We start from the raw sequence: 22594 nt of genomic DNA, 5'->3' as shown, positions 1-22594 counted from the left end.
GTATTGCCCCTTATCTATATATATATATATATATATACCCATCCTCAGTTCCCACCAAAATCTCATCTCCAAATTCAACTAATTCAACTACTAGGGTTTCATTGCACCAACTTAGGTTAGTTATATCATTAACTAAATGTCGGGGGTTTGGTTGTTTAAAAACGGAGTGATTCATTTAGTTGAGAACGAGTCAAATCAGGGGTATATGCAGAAGAGAAAAGTGTTGGTTCATATTTCGACGGATGAAGTGATCACTTCGTACTCGGTTCTTGAGAAGAAGTTGGCATCTCTCGGGTGGGAACGTTATTTCGATGATCCAGACTTACTTCAATTTCATAAGAGCTCCACCGTTCACCTCATCTCTCTTCCCAAAGACTTCTGCCGATTCAAATCCATGCACATGTTTGACATCGTTGTCAAGAACAAGAATGTTTTTGAAGTAAGAGATATCATTGTCATGTAATTAATTAATTAATTAATTAAATCAATTAATTAGCTAGGAAGCTAATTATTAACTATATATATATGAGCCACCTCCATTTGTGATTAATTAATTAGTTAATTAATTAAGGTTGTACGTAGCTTTGGTCATTGTATAAAGTTGACTAAATTATGTATATACATATGAAGATTAATCAAACTTAATTTTTCATCATTTGTAAATGAATGTGTGATTTTCCTTTTATAAGTGTGAAACTATTAATTAATCAAACCTAAAAGTTGCTTTTAGATTAAGAAAAATTGAAACCATAATAATACAAGTTGTGACGTAATGAGTTAATCAAGAGAGTATGTTCACAGTACCATAAAGCATCAAATGATAGTGAAAGTCCCAACAACCAAAAAAAAAACTCAAAGTTTAAAAGACTGAAACTGAATTTTAGGCACACCTATGGGGTCACAATTTGAGGCTTTAAAAAAACCGAGTAGGATCATGAGTAAAGATCGATGATTTTCATGGAGTATGGATATCATGGTTCTCGGGCGGAGTCAAGATCTACTCGAGCTATTCTCAATCAATGAAGTAACAACAAAACGATTAAAGTTAATGAAAAAACACTCATTAAAGCAAGGCTTCACACATTTTGTACAATTATACATAAAGCATGCATGTATGAGCTCTGTTTTAATCTATTAATAGTGGTCAAACATTAATGTTTTGTATTGTCACTTATTTAAATATTTCGTGAAAGTGTTTTTAAGGAATTGTATATTTAAAAAATGCAAATTATTTCTAAACAAATAATTAAATGTTGTCAATGGCTCTACTATATATATAGGCAGATTTTTTTAGGAAAATAAATTCAAGGAAATGACTTTTAAATAATTGAAACAAGCTAGCCAATAAAAATATATTGATACACCAATGTTGTCATGATTCATGAACTAAACAAAGATTAAAATAAACAAATAACTATAAATTTATGTGCATGAGATTTTTTGCATAATAATTTATACCACTATAAATTTTAAGTTACTGCCTTTGTCTTTTTATCCTTGCTTCTCGGCATTTTCAAATATTTTTTTTATCCATTCTTAGGTGGTTTCATAAAATTTTGAGAACTGTTGTCATTAATGACCATTTATTTAATAAATTTATTGAGCATACAATATTGATGGAATTATTTGAGTTCTCTCTTGCAAGCTTGCAAAGAGAGGTGTTTGCATCTTCAACAACGGTGTGAGATCGCACACCAAAAGGTTAAACGTGATCAAGCTCGGTTGAAACCTCATCCCAATATCTTCCGAGTTTTGATCTTTATTGATATATGTAATTTTTTTTATAAAATGTAATCTTTGACATCTTTTGAATATTATATCAAAATATATAGTATTATCATGATATTATATATATATATATATATATATATATATATATATATATATATATATATATAACTTATCCAAATTTTGTTCCAAATAATAAAAGTGGTCCATGCATTATGTAGAAAAAAGTTGAAAAAGAAGGCCAACATTAATCAATGAAATTCCGAGAGAGTTGATATGGATAAAGTCGCGGTCCTAGGCCAATGGTGGCAAGGGTGTCTTACAACCTTGCTAATGATGTGCTTCACGAGGGGTAGGACCGATTTGTCCAACATTCAAGAGACCGAATATAATAATATAATACATATTCTAAAACTCAACACTATCATAATATTCTCATTTCTTTTAGTATAAAAGCTTATTGCAAACCTTGTAAATTCAAACTTATTTTTATCTCGGGCTTATGAAAGTTTAATTGATAATGAAATGTTATAAGAGAGAATAAGAATATTGAATTCATCTCAATCCCAATAAAATAAAATAAAATAAAGATCCAACAATTATGAACATCTCTAGATAGTCATGTTTCAAAATCACCCCATAATATGTATTACAAAATTGGACCCCCATGTATACGCTCATTATAGAATATAGTCATGTTTCAAAATAAAATAAAATTAATAAGAACATTCTTGGTGTGACCAATTAATTAAAAGGTGGATAATGGTGGAATATATTTCACGTGCACGTGCGTGGCTGAATTCTTTTTGGACACAATTACCTTTCCACTTTCGCTTGGCTGATCTCGATCTCCAACTTAAATCTTTCTCTCTATATATACCCATTCTCATCCCTCTCAAAATCTCATCTTCAATTTCAACTACACATTATCAAATAGTCTCTTTGGTTAAGAACTTTCGTTACATATATATTTAAATGTCGGGTGTATGGTTATTCAAAAATGGGGTGGTTCGTTTGGTGGAGAACGAGTCCAACCAAGGGTATATGCAGAAAAGGAAAGTGTTGGTTCACATTTCTAGTGATGAAGTGATCACTTCATACTCGGTTCTTGAGAAGAAGTTGGCACCTCTCGGGTGGGAACGCTATTACGATGATCCAGACTTTCTTCAGTTTCACAAGAGTTCCACAATTCATCTTATTTCTCTTCCCACGGACTTTTGCCGCTTCAAGTCTATGCACATGTTCGATATTGTTGTCAAGAACAAGAATGTTTTCGAAGTAAGAGATATAATCATGATGTAAACCAATAACTTATAACCACTTACATCCATTTGGCTTCCTCGCCGAATCTTTTAATTAGGAGAAAGGTTTGTAGGTTTAGTAGCAATATAATTTTCATTGTTTGGCTACATAGTTGATTAAATGTATATTACGATTCAGTTTCATTAAATATTTGTGCAGTAAAAATAAAGTTCTTAAGTACGACAACATTTCATCATTTATAAATAAATGTATGAATTTGAATTTATTTGCTCGTTACATTAGGACCAATATTTTTTATTAGATGAATTGTTGGAAAAGAAAATTGTTCTAAAGGAATGATATGAAATGTTTTATTGTCTTTTCGGGTAGGATGACAAATTAAGATATCGATAAAAAGAGTAAGAGTAAAAGTAAAGGTAAGAGTAAAGCTGGATTAAAAAGGTATCGAGGAAAGAAAAATCAAAGAAAAAAAGAAAATAAAAAATGCATAACCACTAGATTTTGAATGCCAAACTAAGTGTCCAAATTAAATTTAGATAAATACATTCATATCCAATTGAGCTCTTTTGAACATCTAAGTCTTGTACGGTTATGGTTTTAAAAAAATTAAGAGAAAACAATTGAATAATGGGCACTGTGAAGATATAAAGATTATTTTTAATAAAAATACTTAAAAATTATTGATATATATAAATAAAAAATAATAATAATTTGAAAATAAAAAATATTTTGAAATTTTGGTTAATTAAATAAGGATATTAATATTATTATTATTAATATTAATATTATTATTATTATTATTAATATTATAATTATTAATAATATCATTATTAATATTAATAATATTAATATTAATATTCATAATAATAATAATATTAATATTAATAATATTATTATAATTATTAATAATAATTTTAATATTAATATTAATAATAATATTATTAATATTAATGTTAATATTAATATTAATTTTAATATTATTATTATTATTAATAATATTTTTTGATCCATTATTAATATAAATATTATTATTATGAATAATAATATTATTATTAATATTAATAATAAGAATATTAATATTAATAATATTATTAAAAATAATAATAATTTTCATAATTTTATTAATTTTCATAATTTTAATAATAATAATATTATTAATATTATTAATATTAATAATAATATTAATATTATTAATAATAATTAATATTATTATTAATAATATTATTAATAATTATATTATTATTAATATTATTATTATGAAAAATTAATATTTTTATATAAAAAAATTATAATAATAATATTATTATTAAAAATAGTAATAATAATAATAATATTATTATTATTAATAATAATAATGTTAATAATATTAATATTATTAATATTATTATTATTATTAATATTTTTAATAATAAAATTATTATTCTAATTTTTTTTATATAAAAATATTAATTTTTCAATAATAATAATATTAATAATAACATTATTATTAATAATAATATTATTATTCATAATATTATTAATAATAATATTAATTATTATTAATAATATTAATACTAATAATATTCATAATATTAATAATAATAATAATATTATTATTAATATTAATAATAATATTATTATTAATATTATTAATATTATTATTATTATTATTATTAATATTAATAATATTATTATTATTAATATTAATAATATTATTATTATTAATAATAATAATAATATTATTATTAATAATAATAATAATAATATTATTATTATTAATAATATTATTAATATTATTATAGTTATTAATATTAATAATAATAATAATATTAATAATATTATTATTATTAATAACATTATTATTAATATTAATAATATTATTATTATCAATAACATTATTATTAATATTAATAATATTAATATTATTAATATTAATAATATTAATATTAATAATTTTAATAATATTAATAATATTAATATTAATAATTTTAATAATATTAATATAATTAAGATTAATAATATTATTATTATTAATATTATTAATATTAATAATAATATTATTATTACTAATAATATTATTATTAATATGATTAATATTAATAATAATATTATTATTACTAATAATATTAATATTAATATTATTATATTAATATTAATAATATTAATAATAATATTAATATTATTATTTTTATTTTAATAATAATATTATTATTATTATTTTTATTAATATTATTATTAATATTAATAACAATAATAATATTAATAATAATAACAATAATATTAATATTAATAATAATAACATTAATATTAATAATATTATTAATAATAATAGTAATATTAATAATAATATTAATATGTAAATCTTCGACTCGAAACACCCAGTTATCTTTACTACTGTTTTCTGACAACCATAAAAATAAAGAATAATTTGCCTCAAGAATATTTTTCCAAAAATCAATTTAAAAATAATAATAATAATAATAATAATAATAGTAATATTAATAATAATAATAATATTAATATTATTATTATTAATTAATATTATTAATATTATTATTAATAATATTAATAATATTAATAATAATAATATTAATATTAATAATAATATTATTATTAATAATAATAATATTATTATTATTAATATTATTATTAATAATAAAAAGATTATTATTAATATTAATAATAATATTATTATTATTAATATTAATAATAATCTTTTTATTATTTTTATTAATAATAATAATAATATTATTAATATATTAATATTATTAATAATATTAATAATAATTATATTATTATTATTAATTATAATAATATTAATAATATTAATAATTTTAATAATTTTAATAATATTAATAATAATAATATTATTATTAATATTATTATTAATATTATTATTAATATTTATATTATTAATATTAATAATATTAATAATATTATTAATATTAATATTATAAATATTAATATTATTAATATTATTAATATTATTAATATTATTAATATTATTAATATTATTAATATTATTAATATTATTAATATTATAAATATTATAAATATTATAAATATTATTATTAATATTATTATTATTATTAATATTATTATTATTATTATTAATATTACTATTATTATTAATTTTATTATTAATAATATTAATAATATTAATATTGTTAATAATATTAATATTATAAATAAAAATAATAATAATAATATTAATAAAATATTAATAATAATAATATTATTATAATAATAATAATATTATTATTTATAATATTAATATTAATATTAATATTATTATAAATATTATTAATATTATAAATATTATAAATATTATAAATATTATAAATATTATTAATATTATTAATATTATTAATATTATAATTATTATTATTATTATTAATATTACTATTATTATTAATTTTATTATTAATAATATTAATATTGTTAATAATATTAATATTATAAATAAAAATAAAAATAATAATAATAATATTAATATTAATATTATTATTATTATTATTAATAATATTATTATTAATATTAATTAATGATATTAATATTAAAATTAATATTATTAAAATTATTAATATTATTATTATTAATATTACTTTTAATATTATTATTATTATTATTATTATTATTATTATTATTAATATTAATATTACAAGGCATTTTCTTCTTATTCTCTCAAAAAAATTGTGTACTCCAATAATATTATTAATTATTGTGTTTTATATCATTATTATAATTTTTTATATAATAATATTAATTTTTATAATAATAATATTAATAATAATAATATTATTAATAATATTAATATTATTAATATTATTAATATTATTATTATTATTATTATTAATATTATTATTAATAATATTATTATTATTAATAATAATATTAATATTATTATTAATAATATTATTATTATTATTAATATTATTAATAATAATATTAATAAAAATATTATTATTAATATTATTATTAATAAAAATATTATTATTAATATTATTATTAATAATAATATTAATTATTATTAATATTATTAATAATATTAATAATATTAATACTAATAATATTAATAATACTAATAATATTCATAATATTAATAATAATAATATTAATATTATTAATAATTTTTTTATATATAAAAATATTAATTTTTTACAAATAATAATATTAATAATATTTATAATAATATTATTATTAATAATAATAATATTATTAATATTTATAATAATATTATTATTAATAATAATATTATTATTAATATTAATAATATTATTAATAATAATCTTAATTATTATTAATAATAATATTAATTATTATTAATAATATTCATAATAATAATATTAATAATATTCATAATATTAATAATAATATTATTAATAATAATAATATTAATAATACTAATAATATTCATAATATTAATAATAATAATATTAATATTATTAATAATATAATTATTAATATTAATAATAATAATAATATTAATAATTTTCATAATAATAATATTAATAATAATATTAATAACATTAATAATAATATTAATAATAATATTATTATTAATAATATTATTAATATTAATAATAATATTAATGATAATTATAATAATATTAATATTAATAATATTATTATTAAAAATAATATTAAAAATATTATTATTAATATTAATATTATTATTATTATTAATATTATTCTTAATATTTCATTATTTAATAACACAAAATATGTTCTCTCCCAAATCACTCTATACTCTTTATTTCCAAAAATATTTATTCTAACTTTTTTATATTTTTTTTAATTTTGGTTGAATTCAAATATGTAATAAATATGTTTCAATTTGTACAACATAACCATGCAAATAATTAATATTTTAATTTGTGTTTTAAATATTTAGAGAATAACAAATATAAATTCATATTTTCATTGGATAATTAGTTATCCGTCGGAAATCGGATACCCGACGAATTGAAAATGAGAATATAAATAGAGATACTCATCAAGTTCGGAGTCGAGTAATAAAATAAAATGTGAGTTCGGAAATAGGTACTTCACTATCCAGCGGGTAAGCATGTTACCATCCCTAGGCCCGATTTGGGACTTTCTGTATTTTCATAAGAGTAATTTAGATGAATTAAGGCTTACATTATTTATACTCCAAATAATATGTAAATTCATCGTCAATCTTTTAAATACATTATAAAACGATATTCTAAGTTTCTATTTTCTCTCTTTTCTTTTCGTAAAACATTGTTTAATAAGTTAGCAGTCCAATGCAATTTAGGGGTTATTAATGGATACTAAGGTTGTGCTTGGTTGTGGTTTTAAAAAATGGAAAGGGTAAAAAAATGAAAATAAGTGATTGGTGGAGTTATAATTAATTAATAAATTATTGATTATCTTGTACTAGGGAGTCCTTCTATCATCCACTATTTGGGGGATATTTAGGTAAACTCTCTTGAAGACACGTGGATGCCTTAATTTCTTATTGGTCGTCAGACACCAAAGTAATTTTTTGTCTTCTTTGTTTCTTCTCCAGTATTTTTTTTATGTTTTTTCCAAGTTTAAGATTGTCCATTATAGCCTCTTTCAAACCAAACCAATAGTTGATTAATAAACAAAATATTTGAGATATTTATTAAACTTTTCTAAACGTACATAAAATGATTTGTCCGCCTATTACTAAACAAAGACAAAAACTAAATAAACTAGTATTGTTTTCAACAAAATGGTGGTTTTTTTAATTGCTCAATATTATGTAGTTCTTTGGTCATTCATTCGAAGAAAGATTCGTGATATCAAAACAAAAGAGGAAAAAATAGAGTTATAAAGTAAAACAAGCCTTACGAGAGCAACTTATTTTGTTGTCAAGAACATGAATGTCTTTGAAGTAAGAGATATAATCATGATGTAAACCAATTTGGATTCCTCATCGAATCTTTTAATTAGTTGAAAGGTTTGTAGGTTTAGTATCAACATAACTGTCATTGTTTGAGTATGTAGTTGATTAATGTATATATGAATCACGAATAGATTAAGAGTCAGACTTCGGTGTCTTTAATTGTACTCAACATTTCTTCATTTATATATAAATGAATGTGTGAATTTGAATTTATTTGCCTCTTAATTTACATACATTTTCAGTTAATAATTGAACTTTGTTCAAAAAAAGTTGTTTTGAATGAATGATATGAAATCTTTTAATTCTTGCTCGAATTTTTCAAAAGTATGACAAACTGAGCTAAGAAATGTTGATAAAATGTAAAAGAGAACTAGAGTAAATTTCGATTAAAAGAAAGAGGAAAGAAAAATCTAAGGAGAAAATAGGAAATGAAATATGTACAACTAGGGTCAAATTTGATTGTTAAGATAAAAGTCCAAAATCAAATCTTGATAAGGGCATTAATAGTTATATATATTGAGTATGACAAATGAAAAAATAGAAAATATTATACTAAGAAAAAACTTTATAAATCTACCCTTTTTTTTTGGAAAAAAGGGTAATAATTTGAAATGATGAAACTTTCAGGGATCCACGTTCAAAAATCACAAAAGGCCATAACTCATGACCTTTCACATAGTTTGGAAAAGTTGTCATTTTTAATTCTCAATTTATTTGTGGTCAAAATGTTAATATATATTTGTATGGTCAAAATCATTTGAAATTTCAACTTAATTATATGGATACAAAATGTGTCTACCATACTTTTTCTAATTAATTATTAATTTATTTAAATAAGTGACAATAATTTATTTTTTTTTAAGTAAAGAGAACTAACATTACATCCCGCATTCATAATATTTCACTTTCATTCAAAACGCTTTTAGTGAGAATTCAACCCGTGATATTTTAGTTTTTTAAGTCATTTTTTTTCTAATGAACTACCTTAATGAATTAATTACAATAATTTTTACAAATAAAAGAAGAAAAAATGATTATCATCAATATATATATATATATAATGTCATTAATTAATTAGTCCATATTAATCATTAGTATATAAATTGTAATTACATACATACAAATTCCGTTTCTAAAAAAATGAATGAAACTTTGACTTCTTTTAAAATTCAAAGGACTTATATCTTTGGAAGTAAAAAAAAAAATCTTATAATGTGATTGTAGTGAAAAATATAAAGTTATAAGATATATTATATAGATAAGTTATCCAAACCTTGTCTTAAATATTAATAAAGTGGTCCATAAAGTAAAGAAAGAATATATATAGACCCAATCAAAGAAATTCCAAGGATGTTGGTATGGATAATATTGTGGTCCGATTGCAAATGGTGGCAAGAATATTGTCATAATATATATATTTCTCTTCACGAGGGGCGGGACCATAAGTTTCACGAGTAGATCAACTTGTCACACATTTAAGAGACCACAACCATAATATTACTACCAATATATATCTAGCTCATTTATGATTAAACCAAAACTAAAGACGAATAAAATGATCGAATATATCATATATGATCACGTGCATGTCCATAGTGTAGTCCAGCCCGCATCTAATTTGATACGATCGATCTAGCTATCTTTCTCGATATAGACCTTTCCAATTAATCTATATATATCCATTCTCCGCCCCCTTCAAAATCTCATCTCCAACTTCAACTAGCTAGTCCTACCAATTACTCATATCTCTCTCCAAACAATATATACTTTCCTTATATAATTATATTAGTTTAAATGTCGGGAGTTTGGTTATTCAAAAATGGGGTGGTTCGTCTGGTGGAAAACGAGTCGAATCAGGGGTATATGCAGAGGAAAAAAGTGTTGGTTCATGTTTCTACGGATGAAGTCATTTCTTCATACTCTGTTCTTGAGAAGAAGTTGGTCTCGCTCGGTTGGGAACGTTACTACGATGAACCGGACCTACTCCAATTCCATAAGAGCTCCACCATCCACCTCATCTCCCTCCCAAGAGATTTTTGTCACTTTAAACCTATGCACATGTTTGACATCGTCGTCAAGAACAAAAATGTGTTCGAAGTCAGAGATATTGTCCTCATGTAATTTAAGTTGTTCTTGTGATCTCCTATTAGAATGAACACTAGTTTATTTCTAGCTAACATAGTAAGTGTCACTATTTTGGTCGTTGACCAAATGTATATTATATAGTAAGCAATATAACTTAATTAAATGTTTGTTTGTTCCATGAAAACTACCTGTCTAATTTTTTCAGTTGGAAAAATAAAATTTGATTAATATATATATATGGAAAGTCATTTAGTTATGTAAAATATCTAATAATAGTACATTTTTATCTTCCTTGTTAGAGGACACACGAGCCTTTTCGTAATAGAGGATTCCAACAGCCTTTTGCGGGTCTTCTCAACAATTAGAGAAATTAAGCTGTCAAATTAATATTTTTTTATTGTATTTAAAAAAAAACTCATTGCTATTTTTTTTTTTAATTTATGCCAAAGAGCATCCAATAAGAAGCACCTACTTTTGGATACATGTAGTTGATTAAATCGTATACATGTATTCGGTTTTTTTTAATGTTTGTGCGGTAAAAATGAAGTTTTCATGTAAGACAACATTTCATCATTTATTTGCTTGTTATAGATTAGGACCAATATTTTTAATTAGATGAATTGTTCTAAAAGAGTGATATGAAATATTTTATTGCCTTTTCGGTTAGCAATGACAAATTAAGATGTTGATAAAACGCAAAAAAAAAATTAAGAGCAAAACTTGATTAAAAAGGCATTGAGGAAAGAAAAATCAAAGCAAAAAAAGATGCATATCCACGTCAATTTTGATTGTCAAACTAAATGTCCAAATTAAATCAAGATAAAGACATTCATATTCATATCGAATTGAATTGAGTTCTTTTAAAAATCTATATATTTTATTAGTGTCATGTTGATTTTACTACATTGACATTTATGTGCATGTTTGATGTATTTTTTTTTTATGTTTCATTCATGATATTGTACATTTTTGTGCTTTCAAACTAAACTTATTGTCAAAACTTGATTAATGTTCAATTTATTTTTCCATAATAAGTATATTATTCACGCCATTTATAAACGAAAAGTTTCAAGTTTTTCAACAAGAAAAAGTTTTTATCCACTTAATATTAATTTGTGAACTTTTATTTACTTTTATCTTCATCTTGGTGAAGTTATAATTTGTTAATCAAAGCACACGTGTAGAAATCTCAAATTACTCGAATGGACAAAGTTTTTACAAATATGTCAGTCACCGTTGGAGCATCTCCAACATCAGATCTCTCGTCTCTTCCTATCATAGATAACTAAACTATGAATTTTCTTATGTTTTTTTTTTAGAATTTAACTTTCTAGTTCTTTCAACATTTTCTTAAATCTTAAAAAAAAATTGAATTGCTCAATTAATTTTTTACATTAACTGTTTTGTTGAACATTAAAATCAAGTTTATGCTAGGCAAGAGCAACATTTTATTTATTCTTTTTTAATGTGCATTTAATTTATAAAATATAGTAAAATCTACATTTATCACAAAAATATATATATAACCTATCCAAATTTTGTTCCAAATAATAAGGTGGTCCATTGCTTAAGAAAGAGTGGAGAAATAAGGCCACAATCAATGAAATTCCGAGAAAGTTAGTGTGGATAAAGTTGTGGTCCGGGCCAAATGGTGGCAATGGTGTCTTATAACCCGCTTCATCATGCGCTTCACGAGGAGTAGGACCAGTTTGTCCAGCATTCGAAAGACCAGCATTCGAAAGACCGTGAAAATATAATATTACTATATATATACTTAACTCATTTGTATAATTCTGCATATTTATCTTGTGCTTATGAAAGTTTAATTAATGTATTTAAATGTTATAGCCTATAGAGAAAAAAAGAATGAATTCATCTCAATCCCAATATAATAAAATAAATTAAATTCATCGCAATCCAACTTTATATATTCTCATGCATTGCACCCTCGCCCTAGAATATGTATTCCCAAATTGGACCCCATGCATGGCCATATATACTCAATATATATAGTCATGTTTCAAATTAAATTAATAAGAACATTCTTTGTGAGACCAAATTAAAAGGTGGATAAGGGTAGAATATCACATACACGTGTGTACGTGGGCCAATTTCTTTCCACTTAATTTGCCTGATCTCTCCAAGTTAAATCTTTCTCTCTATATATACCCATTTTCCTTCCCCTCAAAATCCCATCTTCAATTTCAAATAATCTCTCTAGTCTAGTTAAGAACTTTCATTAAATATATATTTAAATGTCGGGTGTTTGGTTATTCAAAAACGGTGTGGTTCGTTTGGTGGAGAATGAATCGAACCAGGGGTATATGCAAAAGAGGAAAGTGTTGGTTCACGTTTCGACGGATGAAGTAATCACTTCATACTCCGTTCTTGCGAAGAAGTTGGCATCCCTCGGGTGGGAACGCTACTACGATGATCCAGACCTCCTTCAGTTTCACAAGAGCTCCACCATTCACCTCATCTCCCTTCCCACGGACTTTTGCCGATTCAAGTCTATGCACATGTTCGATATTGTTGTTAAGAACAAGAATGTCTTTGAAGTAAGAGATATAATCATGATGTAAACCAATTACTAATTACTTACCTCCATTTGGATTTCTCATCGAATCTTTTAATTAGTTGAAAGGTTTGTAGGTTTAGTATGAACATAACTGTCATTGTTTGGGTATGTATTTGGTCATTAATGCTTGTATGAATCACTATTAGATCAAGAGTCAGACTTTGGTACTTGCCTTAATTGTCTTTTTAAATGTACTCAACATTTCTTCATTTATATATAAATGAATATGTGAATTTGAATTTATTTGCCTCTTAATTTACGTACTTTTTAGTTAAACAAACTTTGTAGGAAAAAAATTTTGTTTTGAAGGAATGATATGAAATTTTTTAATTTTGCTCGAATTTATTTAAAGTATGACAAATTAAGCTAAGAAATGTTCATAAAATGTAAAGAGAACTAGAGTAAATATCAACTAAAAGAAAGAGGAAAGAAAAATCTAATGAGAAAAAGAGGAAATGAAATATGCACAACTAGGTCAAATTTGATTGTTAAGATAAAGGTTCAAAATTAAATCTTGATAAGGGCATTAATAGTTATATATATTGAGTATGACAAATGAAAAAAATAGAAAATATTATACTAAGAAAAAACTTTATAAATCTACCTTTTTTTTTTGGTTAAAAAAAAGTTTAATAATTTGAAATGATGAAACATTTTTGCATCCACGTTCAAAAATCACAAAAGGCCATAACTTGTAATCTTTCACATAGTTTGAAAAAGTTGTAATTTTTCAATTCTTATTTATTTGTGGTCAAAATGTTAATATATATTTGTTGTCAAAATCATTTGAAATTTCAACTTGATTATAGGGATACAAAATGTGTCTACAACACTGTCCCATTTCTTTTTAGACTAATTAATAATTTATTTAAATAAGTGATAATAATCTTAAAATTATTTTTAATTAAAGAGAATTAGCATTACACCTCACCTTCGTACATTTCGCTTACATTTAAAACGCTTTAAGTGAGAATCCACCCGTGACATTTTGATCTTTTAAGGCGAATTTTTCTACTTGTTAATTGACAATAATTTCTATAAATAAAAGAAGAAAACCTTTATTAGTTAATTATATATGATGTCATTAATTAAACCGTTTCTAAAAAAATGAATAAAACTTTGATGTCTAATGGACCACCTTGATTAGTTATTTACAATCATTTCTACAAATAAAAGAAGAAAAAATGATTATCATTTGATCTGTGTACATATATATGATGTCATTAATTAGTCCATATTAATCATTTGTATATAAATTGTAATTTACATGCTAACAAATTCCATTTCTAAAAAAATAATGAAACTTTGACTTCTTTTAAATTCGAAGGACTTATATCTTTGGAAGTAAAAAAAATCTTATAATGTGATTGTAGCAAAAAAAAAAAAAAAATAAGAAGTTATAAGATATATTATATAGATCATAAATTATCCAAACCATTGTAAGAAATATTAATAAAGTGGTCCATAAAGTAAAGAAAGAATATCGACACAATCAAAGAAATTCAAAGGATGTTGGTATGGATAATATTGTGGTCCGATGCAAATGGTGGCAAGAATATTGTCATAATATATATAACTCTCTTCACGAGGGAAGGGACCATAAATTTCACAAGTAGAAGAATCAATTTGTCACACATTTAAGAGACCACAACAATAGTATTGCTACCAATTTGGACTCGATATATATCTCATATATGATTAGACCAAAACATAAAGACGAATAAATTAATCGAATATATCATATATGATCACGTGCATTTGCATAGTGTCGTCCAGCCCGCATCTAATTTGATATGATCGATCTAGCTATCTTTCTTGATATAGACCTTTCCAGTAAATCTATATATATCCATTCTCCGCCCCCTTCAAAATCTCATCTCCAACTTCAGTTAGTTAGTCCTACCAAGTCATATCTCTCTACAAACATATATACTTTCCTTATATTAGTTTAAATGTCGGGAGTTTGGTTGTTCAAAAATGGAGTAGTTCGTCTGGTGGAAAACGAGTCGAATCAGGGGTATATGCAGAGGAAAAAAGTGTTGGTTCATGTTTCTACGGATGAAGTCATCTCTTCATACTCTATTCTTGAGAAGAAGTTGGTCTCGCTCGGTTGGGAACGTTACTACGACGAACCAGACCTACTTCAATTCCATAAGAGCTCCACCATCCACCTCATCTCCCTCCCAAGAGATTTTTGTCACTTTAAACCTATGCACATGTTTGACATCATCGTCAAGAACAAAAATGTGTTCGAAGTCAGAGATATTGTCCTCATGTAATTTAAGTTGTTCCTGTCTCCTATTAGAATGAATACAAGTTTATTTGTAGCTAACATAGTAAGTGTTATTTTGGTCGTTGACCAAATGTATATATATAGTTTGTGATTAGAAGCAATTTAACTTAATTAAGTGTTTGTTTGTTCCATAAAAAATACCTATCTGATTTCTTCAGTTGAAAAAAAATTGATTAATATATCAAAGGTCATTTAGTTGCATAAAAAATCCAATAATACAAATCATAATATTTATTTGCATGATTAACAAGAGAGTATTCAACACATTTTTTAAGAATCGTATTAATTAGTTCCAAATTATAATTTGTAATAATTAACCCAAAATGCGTACATAAATAAAAACAGTATTTTTACAGATTCAATAAGAATATATATATAATATTATTTATTTATAAATATTTTAGATAAAGTTAACTTTAATCTTAACTCTTCAATTGACCATTATATTGTGACTGACACTTTTTTATATACATTTTTTATCCATTCGGCAAACCGCCCATCAATCTTAGTCGACTTCAATTGATGACACACCTCTTATATTTTATCAAACTCAACCATTAACTCTTCAATTGATCTTTATCTTGTGACTCACACTTTTTCATATGTCTCTTTATTCCCATCGACAAACTACCCAATGACCATAATCTTGTGACTTACACTTTTTCATGTCTCTATCTCTCGACAATTCACTCACCAATCTTAGACAATATCTCTTTTACTCACCCTTTCAAATGCTCACTAAACCACTCACTAATTCCGACCTCACACTCGAAAAATCACCCACCATCTGTCCTACATCTCGTGAATCTCACACTTTCAAATGTTCACTAAACCACCCACTAATTCTGACCTCACACTCGAAAAACCACCCACCACCCGACCTCCATCTCGTGATCTCACACTTTTAAATGTTCGTCAAACCAACCATTAATTCTGATCTTACACTCGACAAATCACCCACCACCCGACTTCCATTTCATGACCTCACACTTTCAAATGCTCGCCAAATCAACAACTAATTCCGACCTCACGTCAACTTGACAAACCACCCACCACCCGACCTCTATCTCGAGATCTTAGACTTTCAAATACTCGTCATACCAATCACTAATTCTGACCTCACACTCGATAAACCACCCACCACTCGATCTTTATCTCGAGACCTTAGACTTTCAAATACTCGTCATACCAATCACTAATTCCGATCTCACACTCGACAAACCATCCATCACCCGACCTTTATCTCGAGACCTCAGACTTTCAAACACTCGATAAACCACCCACTAATTCCGACATCACACTCGACAAATCACCCACCACCCGACCTCTATCTCGAGTCCTCAGACTTTCAAATATTTGTCATACCAACCCCTAATTCCGACCTCACACCATTAGATGCTTATCATTTTTTAAAAGTTGCGGCACCTTGAAAATATAAATTTGCATGTTTTGAGATTCGAACTCTGGTCTTTAACATGAAATGTGAACACTTAAACCGGTAGATATTTATGATTGTTGAAATAATTTTATTATTTTGTGTATGTATATATATTTTGTATCTAATATTTATTACCAATTAGTTCATTTTTATATTAACATAAAAAATATTTATACTCATAAAGAAAATATTATATATATATATATATATATATATATATATATATATATATATATATATATATATATATATATATATATATATATATATATATATATATATATATGAGAAAAAGTATATGATAAAAAATAAAATGTATTTATATAAAATTAATGATGAAAAATAATAAAATATATATATAAGGTAACAAATAAATATAAAAATATGTGCATTTATAAAAAAATATTTGTTTATATATAATAAATATAAAATTACTTATATTTATTAAAAAAAAATTGTTTATATCTTGAATTAATATTAATATAAATAATTTTTTAAATAATATATAATATGAAAGACTTATTATTAAAAAAAATCATACCCCTCCCTAAGATGGCACAAGACCCTTTAGTAAGAAAGGATCCCAACCGTGTTTTGTAAGTCTTCTCAACAATTAGAGAAGTTAAGTTATCAAAATAATTATTATTTTTTATTCTAAACCCATTAGAGTGCAGTGAAGTCATGCTAGTTTATTATATTTAAAAAAAAAAAAACTCATTGTTATTTTTTAAAATTTCTGCTAGAGAGAATACAATAAGAACAACGTACCGGATACATGGTAGAATCTATGTATCATAACTTGATTTTTGTTTGAGCATATGATTGTGTCCACAATTAGTATAATCTTCATGGTATTATGGATAAATGAAAGAAAGCCAATTTTTTAAAAATAAAATACCAATAGCTTCTAACAAAAAGAAAAAGGGAATAATATCAAATTAGAAAAGCTCTTCTATTTTATTTTTTCATTTTTCAAATAAGACTTATACTAAAAACATAACTGGCTACAAATCACGATCAAAGTACATCCTAAAGGTATATATATTATATATATATATCCATAACTATTTGGAACAAAATTTGGATAATTAGTTAAGTGGTCCTGGTAAGAAAAAGTTGAAAAAGAAACTATCAAATTTGGAGAAAGTTGTTGTGGTCCGAAGCAAATGGTGGCAAGGGTGTTCTATAACCCTCTTCATGCAACCAGATAATGTTCTTCACGAGGAGTAGGACCAATTTGTTCCGCATTCAAAACAATAACAATATATATATATATATTCATTTCGAAAGGTCTATACATACATACCCTGAAACTAGATAGACATGTAATATTCTTGTTTATCATTTCTATATCATATATATATATAGATAGATAATTAAGGTATTGTTAGTAAAGATTTAATGTAATAATATTAATATATACAAACAACTAGTGATTCTATGTGGTATTAATATTGCATTATACCAAATATTTGACTTAGACATGTGAAAGTTTAATGTATTGAAATTTATATTTATTTATTTTTTAAATATAAGATGCATCACTTTTTACATTTGAGCTTACTTAATATGTTATTGAAATTCTTATTTGTGTAATTAATTAATTTGTATAAAAATTAATAGATTCTTGTCAATCCAAATAAATAATAAATTATTACTTTTATGATCTCGAGATAGTTAATTAGACCAGCCGCAGTAGGGGACATTTGGGGTGTCATTTGGGTGTCAAAAAAGGAGGGTTGGAGGCAGCAGGGGGCAAAAGTGAGTGTCAAATTTTGGGTGTCAAAATTTGACATGGGTGTCAAATTTTGTTTGGCCCAATGAGAGGCTGCCATGTGGCAGGATAATATCTACCTTTTGATTTTAGTTTTCTTATTTTAAAAATACATTTTAATAATAATTGATCAATAAAAAAAAAATTATATCAATATTTTTTATTTTTCACGATCTATAAATAGAGACTTGGTTTGTGTCATTTGGACACCAAAAATTTTCAGAAATTTTCTACCATATTATCATCCTTGTTTATATCACCTTTCTTTTGAAATCTTCAAACTCTTTCATGGATCCTTCACAAAACTACAACTTCTTTCCAAATTACTTCCTAAATCAAGCTCAAAACCCAAATATACAACCTTCGAACCAAAACATTGAACGTCCGGAAGATCCCATGAATATCGGAATCCATCCTAATATTCCACAACAATATATGATGCCACCCAACTTTGGCATGCAATACCCGTATAACCATCATTGAACCAATAATATTTGTATGTTTGATTTATCATGTGATGAATAATATTGATACCTTGAATAACACGCTGCTGTATAACATGTTAAAAAGTGAGTGTTAAAAGAGGTGTTAAGCTGACGTGGCAGTATGTTAAATGAAAAAATTTGACACCCTGTGGGTGGTCTTAGGGTTTATGTTCCAATCTAACTTTATTTATTCTCTTGCATTGAACCCTCACCTAGAATCCCAAATTTGGCCCAGGCTCATAGGCTCTTATGTCATGTTTAAAATTAAATAAATAAATACTATGGGAGATTCTTGGTGAGATGAGACCAAATAAATTAAAGAAAGGTGGATATAAATAATGGTGGAATATCACTTTGACGTGCACGTGTGTGACACAAATTAGCCTGAAATTCCACTTGGACACAAATTTGCTTGATCTCTCTAGATCTTTCTCTTTATATATAAACTCATTTTCAGCCCATTGCCAATCTCAGCTTATAAAAATAATAATCTCATTTGTTAGGAACTTCATTAAATATATTTATTTAAATGTCGGGTGTTTGGTTATTCAAAAACGGAGTAGTTCGTTTGGTGGAGAACGAGTCGAATCAAGGGTATATGCAAAAGAGAAAAGTGTTGGTTCACATTTCGAGCGATGAAGTGATCACTTCATACTCCGTTCTTGAGAAGAAATTGACCTCTCTCGGATGGGAACGCTATTACGATGATCCAGACTTACTTCAGTTTCATAAGAGCTCCACCGTTCACCTCATCTCTCTTCCTGCAGATTTTAGCCGTTTCAAGTCTATGTACATGTTTGATATAGTTGTCAAGAATAAAAATGTCTTCCAAGTAAGAGATATTGTAATCATGTAATTAATTAAACCAATATTTAGTAACCACCTTCATTTAGGACTCAACATATAACTGTCAATGTATATATATAGGATCAGAAGAGCCCATCTCAATATAAATGGGCTGAAAAGCCCACTAAATCGGATTTTGGAAATAAAGAGTAAACTTCTTTTTTACTCTATATTCTATAAAAAGTGTATTTTCGCTCACTAAATCTGAAAAGAAAGGAGTAAAAAAATATTAACATTCATATTTTATAAAAAAATATTTTTTTTAATAATATAATTTTATTTTATTAAAAATTCATATATATTAAAAATGATAAAAATTATTAAAGGACAAGAACACATGAAAAGAAAATAAATAAAAATAAAACACAAAAACAAAAAATAAAAAAATGTTACTCAATAAGTTATCGAGCTCGTAAATTTTCAAAAAAACGATTAACTCTCCGACAGACTCATGGACGTCTGGTGATGAGTGAAAATTCGAAGATTAATAATATAAATTTTTAATATGTTAACCTAATATCTTTTTTATTATTTTAAATATATATTCAGTCAGAATTACCCAAAATATAATGAAAAATATTCTAAAAGTACCCTAGATCCATCATTGAATTAATGAAAAAATATTACAAAATGAGTTATTATTGAGAGATGAGGTATGGTCCTTCCAAATAATAATCAAATACCTTAACAAATAAGTTTTGTTTTTTTATAGTAAATTAATGCTTTTTGAGTGGAGAATTTAAATTTAAAATATGTGTTGTATTTTAAACACAACTAAATTTAAATTGTAGTAGTTTCGAAAATCACTTTTTTTTTCCTTTCTAATGATAAATAGTTACTCACTAGCCATATCCGGGCGAAAAGCAAGAAAGTGGAGTGAGATAGGAAGAAAACATTTACGAGCGACAATGATAAACAAATTTGTGACGATTTTTAGGATTTTATGTTTTTGCGGTCTATTAGTCTCTTTAGGTAATCAAAAGATCGGACGGTGGATTCCGACGACAGAGGCTTGTATCGTGTCGATAGAGAAATGCGCGGAAGATGTGGAAGTTGAGTATCAGATGGATTCGGAGATTAACCGACGCATTTTGACGGGGACAAATTACATAAGTTATGGGGCTCTGGATAGGAACTGGGTCCCCTGCTCAAACCCACGACCACATACTTAAAAGAAACGCACTCTACCAACTGAGCTAAGACAACATGTTTATGTATGTAGTTTTAACATAATTGAATATCAAATAGTGTATCACAATTCACCAAACAAAAAGTCCTTAGCGAAACGGTAAGCACTTAGCGAAACGGTAAGCACTTAGCGAAACGGTAAGCACTTAGCGAAACGGTAAGCACTTAGCGAAACGGTAAGTTCTTGGAGAAACTTCCCTGAAACGGAACCCATATGATCCGAGATTATCTGCAAATATTATCATCGACGTATATGAACCAATATGAATCAAATACCAAATATAAACCAATATGAATCAAATAAGAACAGGTTATTTTATATAACAATAGGTTTAAGGTTAGGGTTTGAAAAAATGAAGATCGTATAATAAAAAAAATCGATTTAGGTTAGGGTGAAATAAAGATTAGGTAAATAAGAACGTAAATTTGTATCTGCATAAGCACCGTCGCTTTCGTCGCCGCCGTCGCCGCCGTGAAAGAGAAAACAAAAGAAGAGAGAGAAAGAAAATGAAAGAAATGAAAAATTAGAGTATTTATACTAAATTTAATCCACTTAGCGAAACGCTAAGTCACTTAGCGTTTCACGACAAGGACAAAATCGTCAAAAAAAAAATAAAATCACCACGAGCGCAATAAAATTAACAAATTACCATCCTATCAAATAACCTCATCAAATTTCCCTTTTTGTGAGCAATGATCACTCAGAATATTGGATTAAATAAATCCAACCGTAACCTGATCTTTTTTTTTATAAATTTAAATTCGACCTTATATATATACTCAATATCAGAACTTATTTATTTGATAATTAATATAAGTCATGTTTGAAATTAAATTTAAAATAATTAATTAAACAAAATCAAGTAAAAAGAACATTAATACAAAAACAATATTAAACAAAAAAAAATTATAAATCAAATGGATATATATAAGTAAAAGTTCTTCTGATCATTATATTAATTAATATAAATTCATGAAGAGAATTAAGTAGTTAGAGTGGTTTTTAAGAAAATAAATGAAAGTGAATATCATGGATAC

At 24.6% G+C, this 22594-nt stretch overlaps 6 protein-coding genes across 6 annotated transcripts; all 6 read left to right on the top strand.

The window, feature by feature from the left end:
* Window positions 1–136: 136 nt before the first annotated feature.
* Window positions 137–465, top strand: LOC124916772 (flowering-promoting factor 1-like protein 3). Its single transcript, XM_047457536.1, has one exon. The coding sequence runs from the start codon at window positions 137–139 to the stop codon at window positions 461–463; it is 327 nt and encodes a 108-aa protein (XP_047313492.1). The 3' UTR covers window positions 464–465.
* Window positions 466–2703: 2238 nt separating this feature from the next.
* LOC124916403 (flowering-promoting factor 1-like protein 3) lies at window positions 2704–3030 on the top strand. Its single transcript, XM_047457115.1, has one exon. The coding sequence runs from the start codon at window positions 2704–2706 to the stop codon at window positions 3028–3030; it is 327 nt and encodes a 108-aa protein (XP_047313071.1).
* A 7633-nt stretch (window positions 3031–10663) lies between these two features.
* LOC124916402 (flowering-promoting factor 1-like protein 3) lies at window positions 10664–10990 on the top strand. Its single transcript, XM_047457114.1, has one exon. The coding sequence runs from the start codon at window positions 10664–10666 to the stop codon at window positions 10988–10990; it is 327 nt and encodes a 108-aa protein (XP_047313070.1).
* Window positions 10991–13180: 2190 nt separating this feature from the next.
* On the top strand, window positions 13181–13536 carry LOC124916401 (flowering-promoting factor 1-like protein 3). Its single transcript, XM_047457113.1, has one exon. It carries the CDS (start codon window positions 13210–13212, stop codon window positions 13534–13536), a length of 327 nt encoding a protein of 108 aa, XP_047313069.1. The 5' UTR covers window positions 13181–13209.
* Window positions 13537–15476: 1940 nt separating this feature from the next.
* LOC124916400 (flowering-promoting factor 1-like protein 3) lies at window positions 15477–15811 on the top strand. Its single transcript, XM_047457111.1, has one exon. The coding sequence runs from the start codon at window positions 15485–15487 to the stop codon at window positions 15809–15811; it is 327 nt and encodes a 108-aa protein (XP_047313067.1). The 5' UTR covers window positions 15477–15484.
* A 4240-nt stretch (window positions 15812–20051) lies between these two features.
* Window positions 20052–20378, top strand: LOC124916399 (flowering-promoting factor 1-like protein 3). The gene has a single exon (XM_047457110.1). The coding sequence runs from the start codon at window positions 20052–20054 to the stop codon at window positions 20376–20378; it is 327 nt and encodes a 108-aa protein (XP_047313066.1).
* Window positions 20379–22594: the final 2216 nt, after the last annotated feature.

This window comes from Impatiens glandulifera, chromosome 9 (genome assembly GCF_907164915.1).
Source record: "Impatiens glandulifera chromosome 9, dImpGla2.1, whole genome shotgun sequence".
In the NCBI taxonomy this organism is placed as follows: Eukaryota; Viridiplantae; Streptophyta; class Magnoliopsida; order Ericales; family Balsaminaceae; genus Impatiens; species Impatiens glandulifera.
The sequence above is the reverse complement of the archived record's forward strand: the minus strand, read 5'-3'. Positions and strand labels throughout refer to the sequence as shown.

What these genes read in the sequence shown, in the direction of transcription:
- LOC124916772 (XM_047457536.1), top strand. Translation starts at nt 137, where the DNA reads ATGTCGGGGGTTTGGTTGTTTAAAAACGGAGTGATTCATTTAGTTGAG.
- LOC124916403 (XM_047457115.1), top strand. Translation starts at nt 2,704, where the DNA reads ATGTCGGGTGTATGGTTATTCAAAAATGGGGTGGTTCGTTTGGTGGAG.
- LOC124916402 (XM_047457114.1), top strand. Translation starts at nt 10,664, where the DNA reads ATGTCGGGAGTTTGGTTATTCAAAAATGGGGTGGTTCGTCTGGTGGAA.
- LOC124916401 (XM_047457113.1), top strand. Translation starts at nt 13,210, where the DNA reads ATGTCGGGTGTTTGGTTATTCAAAAACGGTGTGGTTCGTTTGGTGGAG.
- LOC124916400 (XM_047457111.1), top strand. Translation starts at nt 15,485, where the DNA reads ATGTCGGGAGTTTGGTTGTTCAAAAATGGAGTAGTTCGTCTGGTGGAA.
- LOC124916399 (XM_047457110.1), top strand. Translation starts at nt 20,052, where the DNA reads ATGTCGGGTGTTTGGTTATTCAAAAACGGAGTAGTTCGTTTGGTGGAG.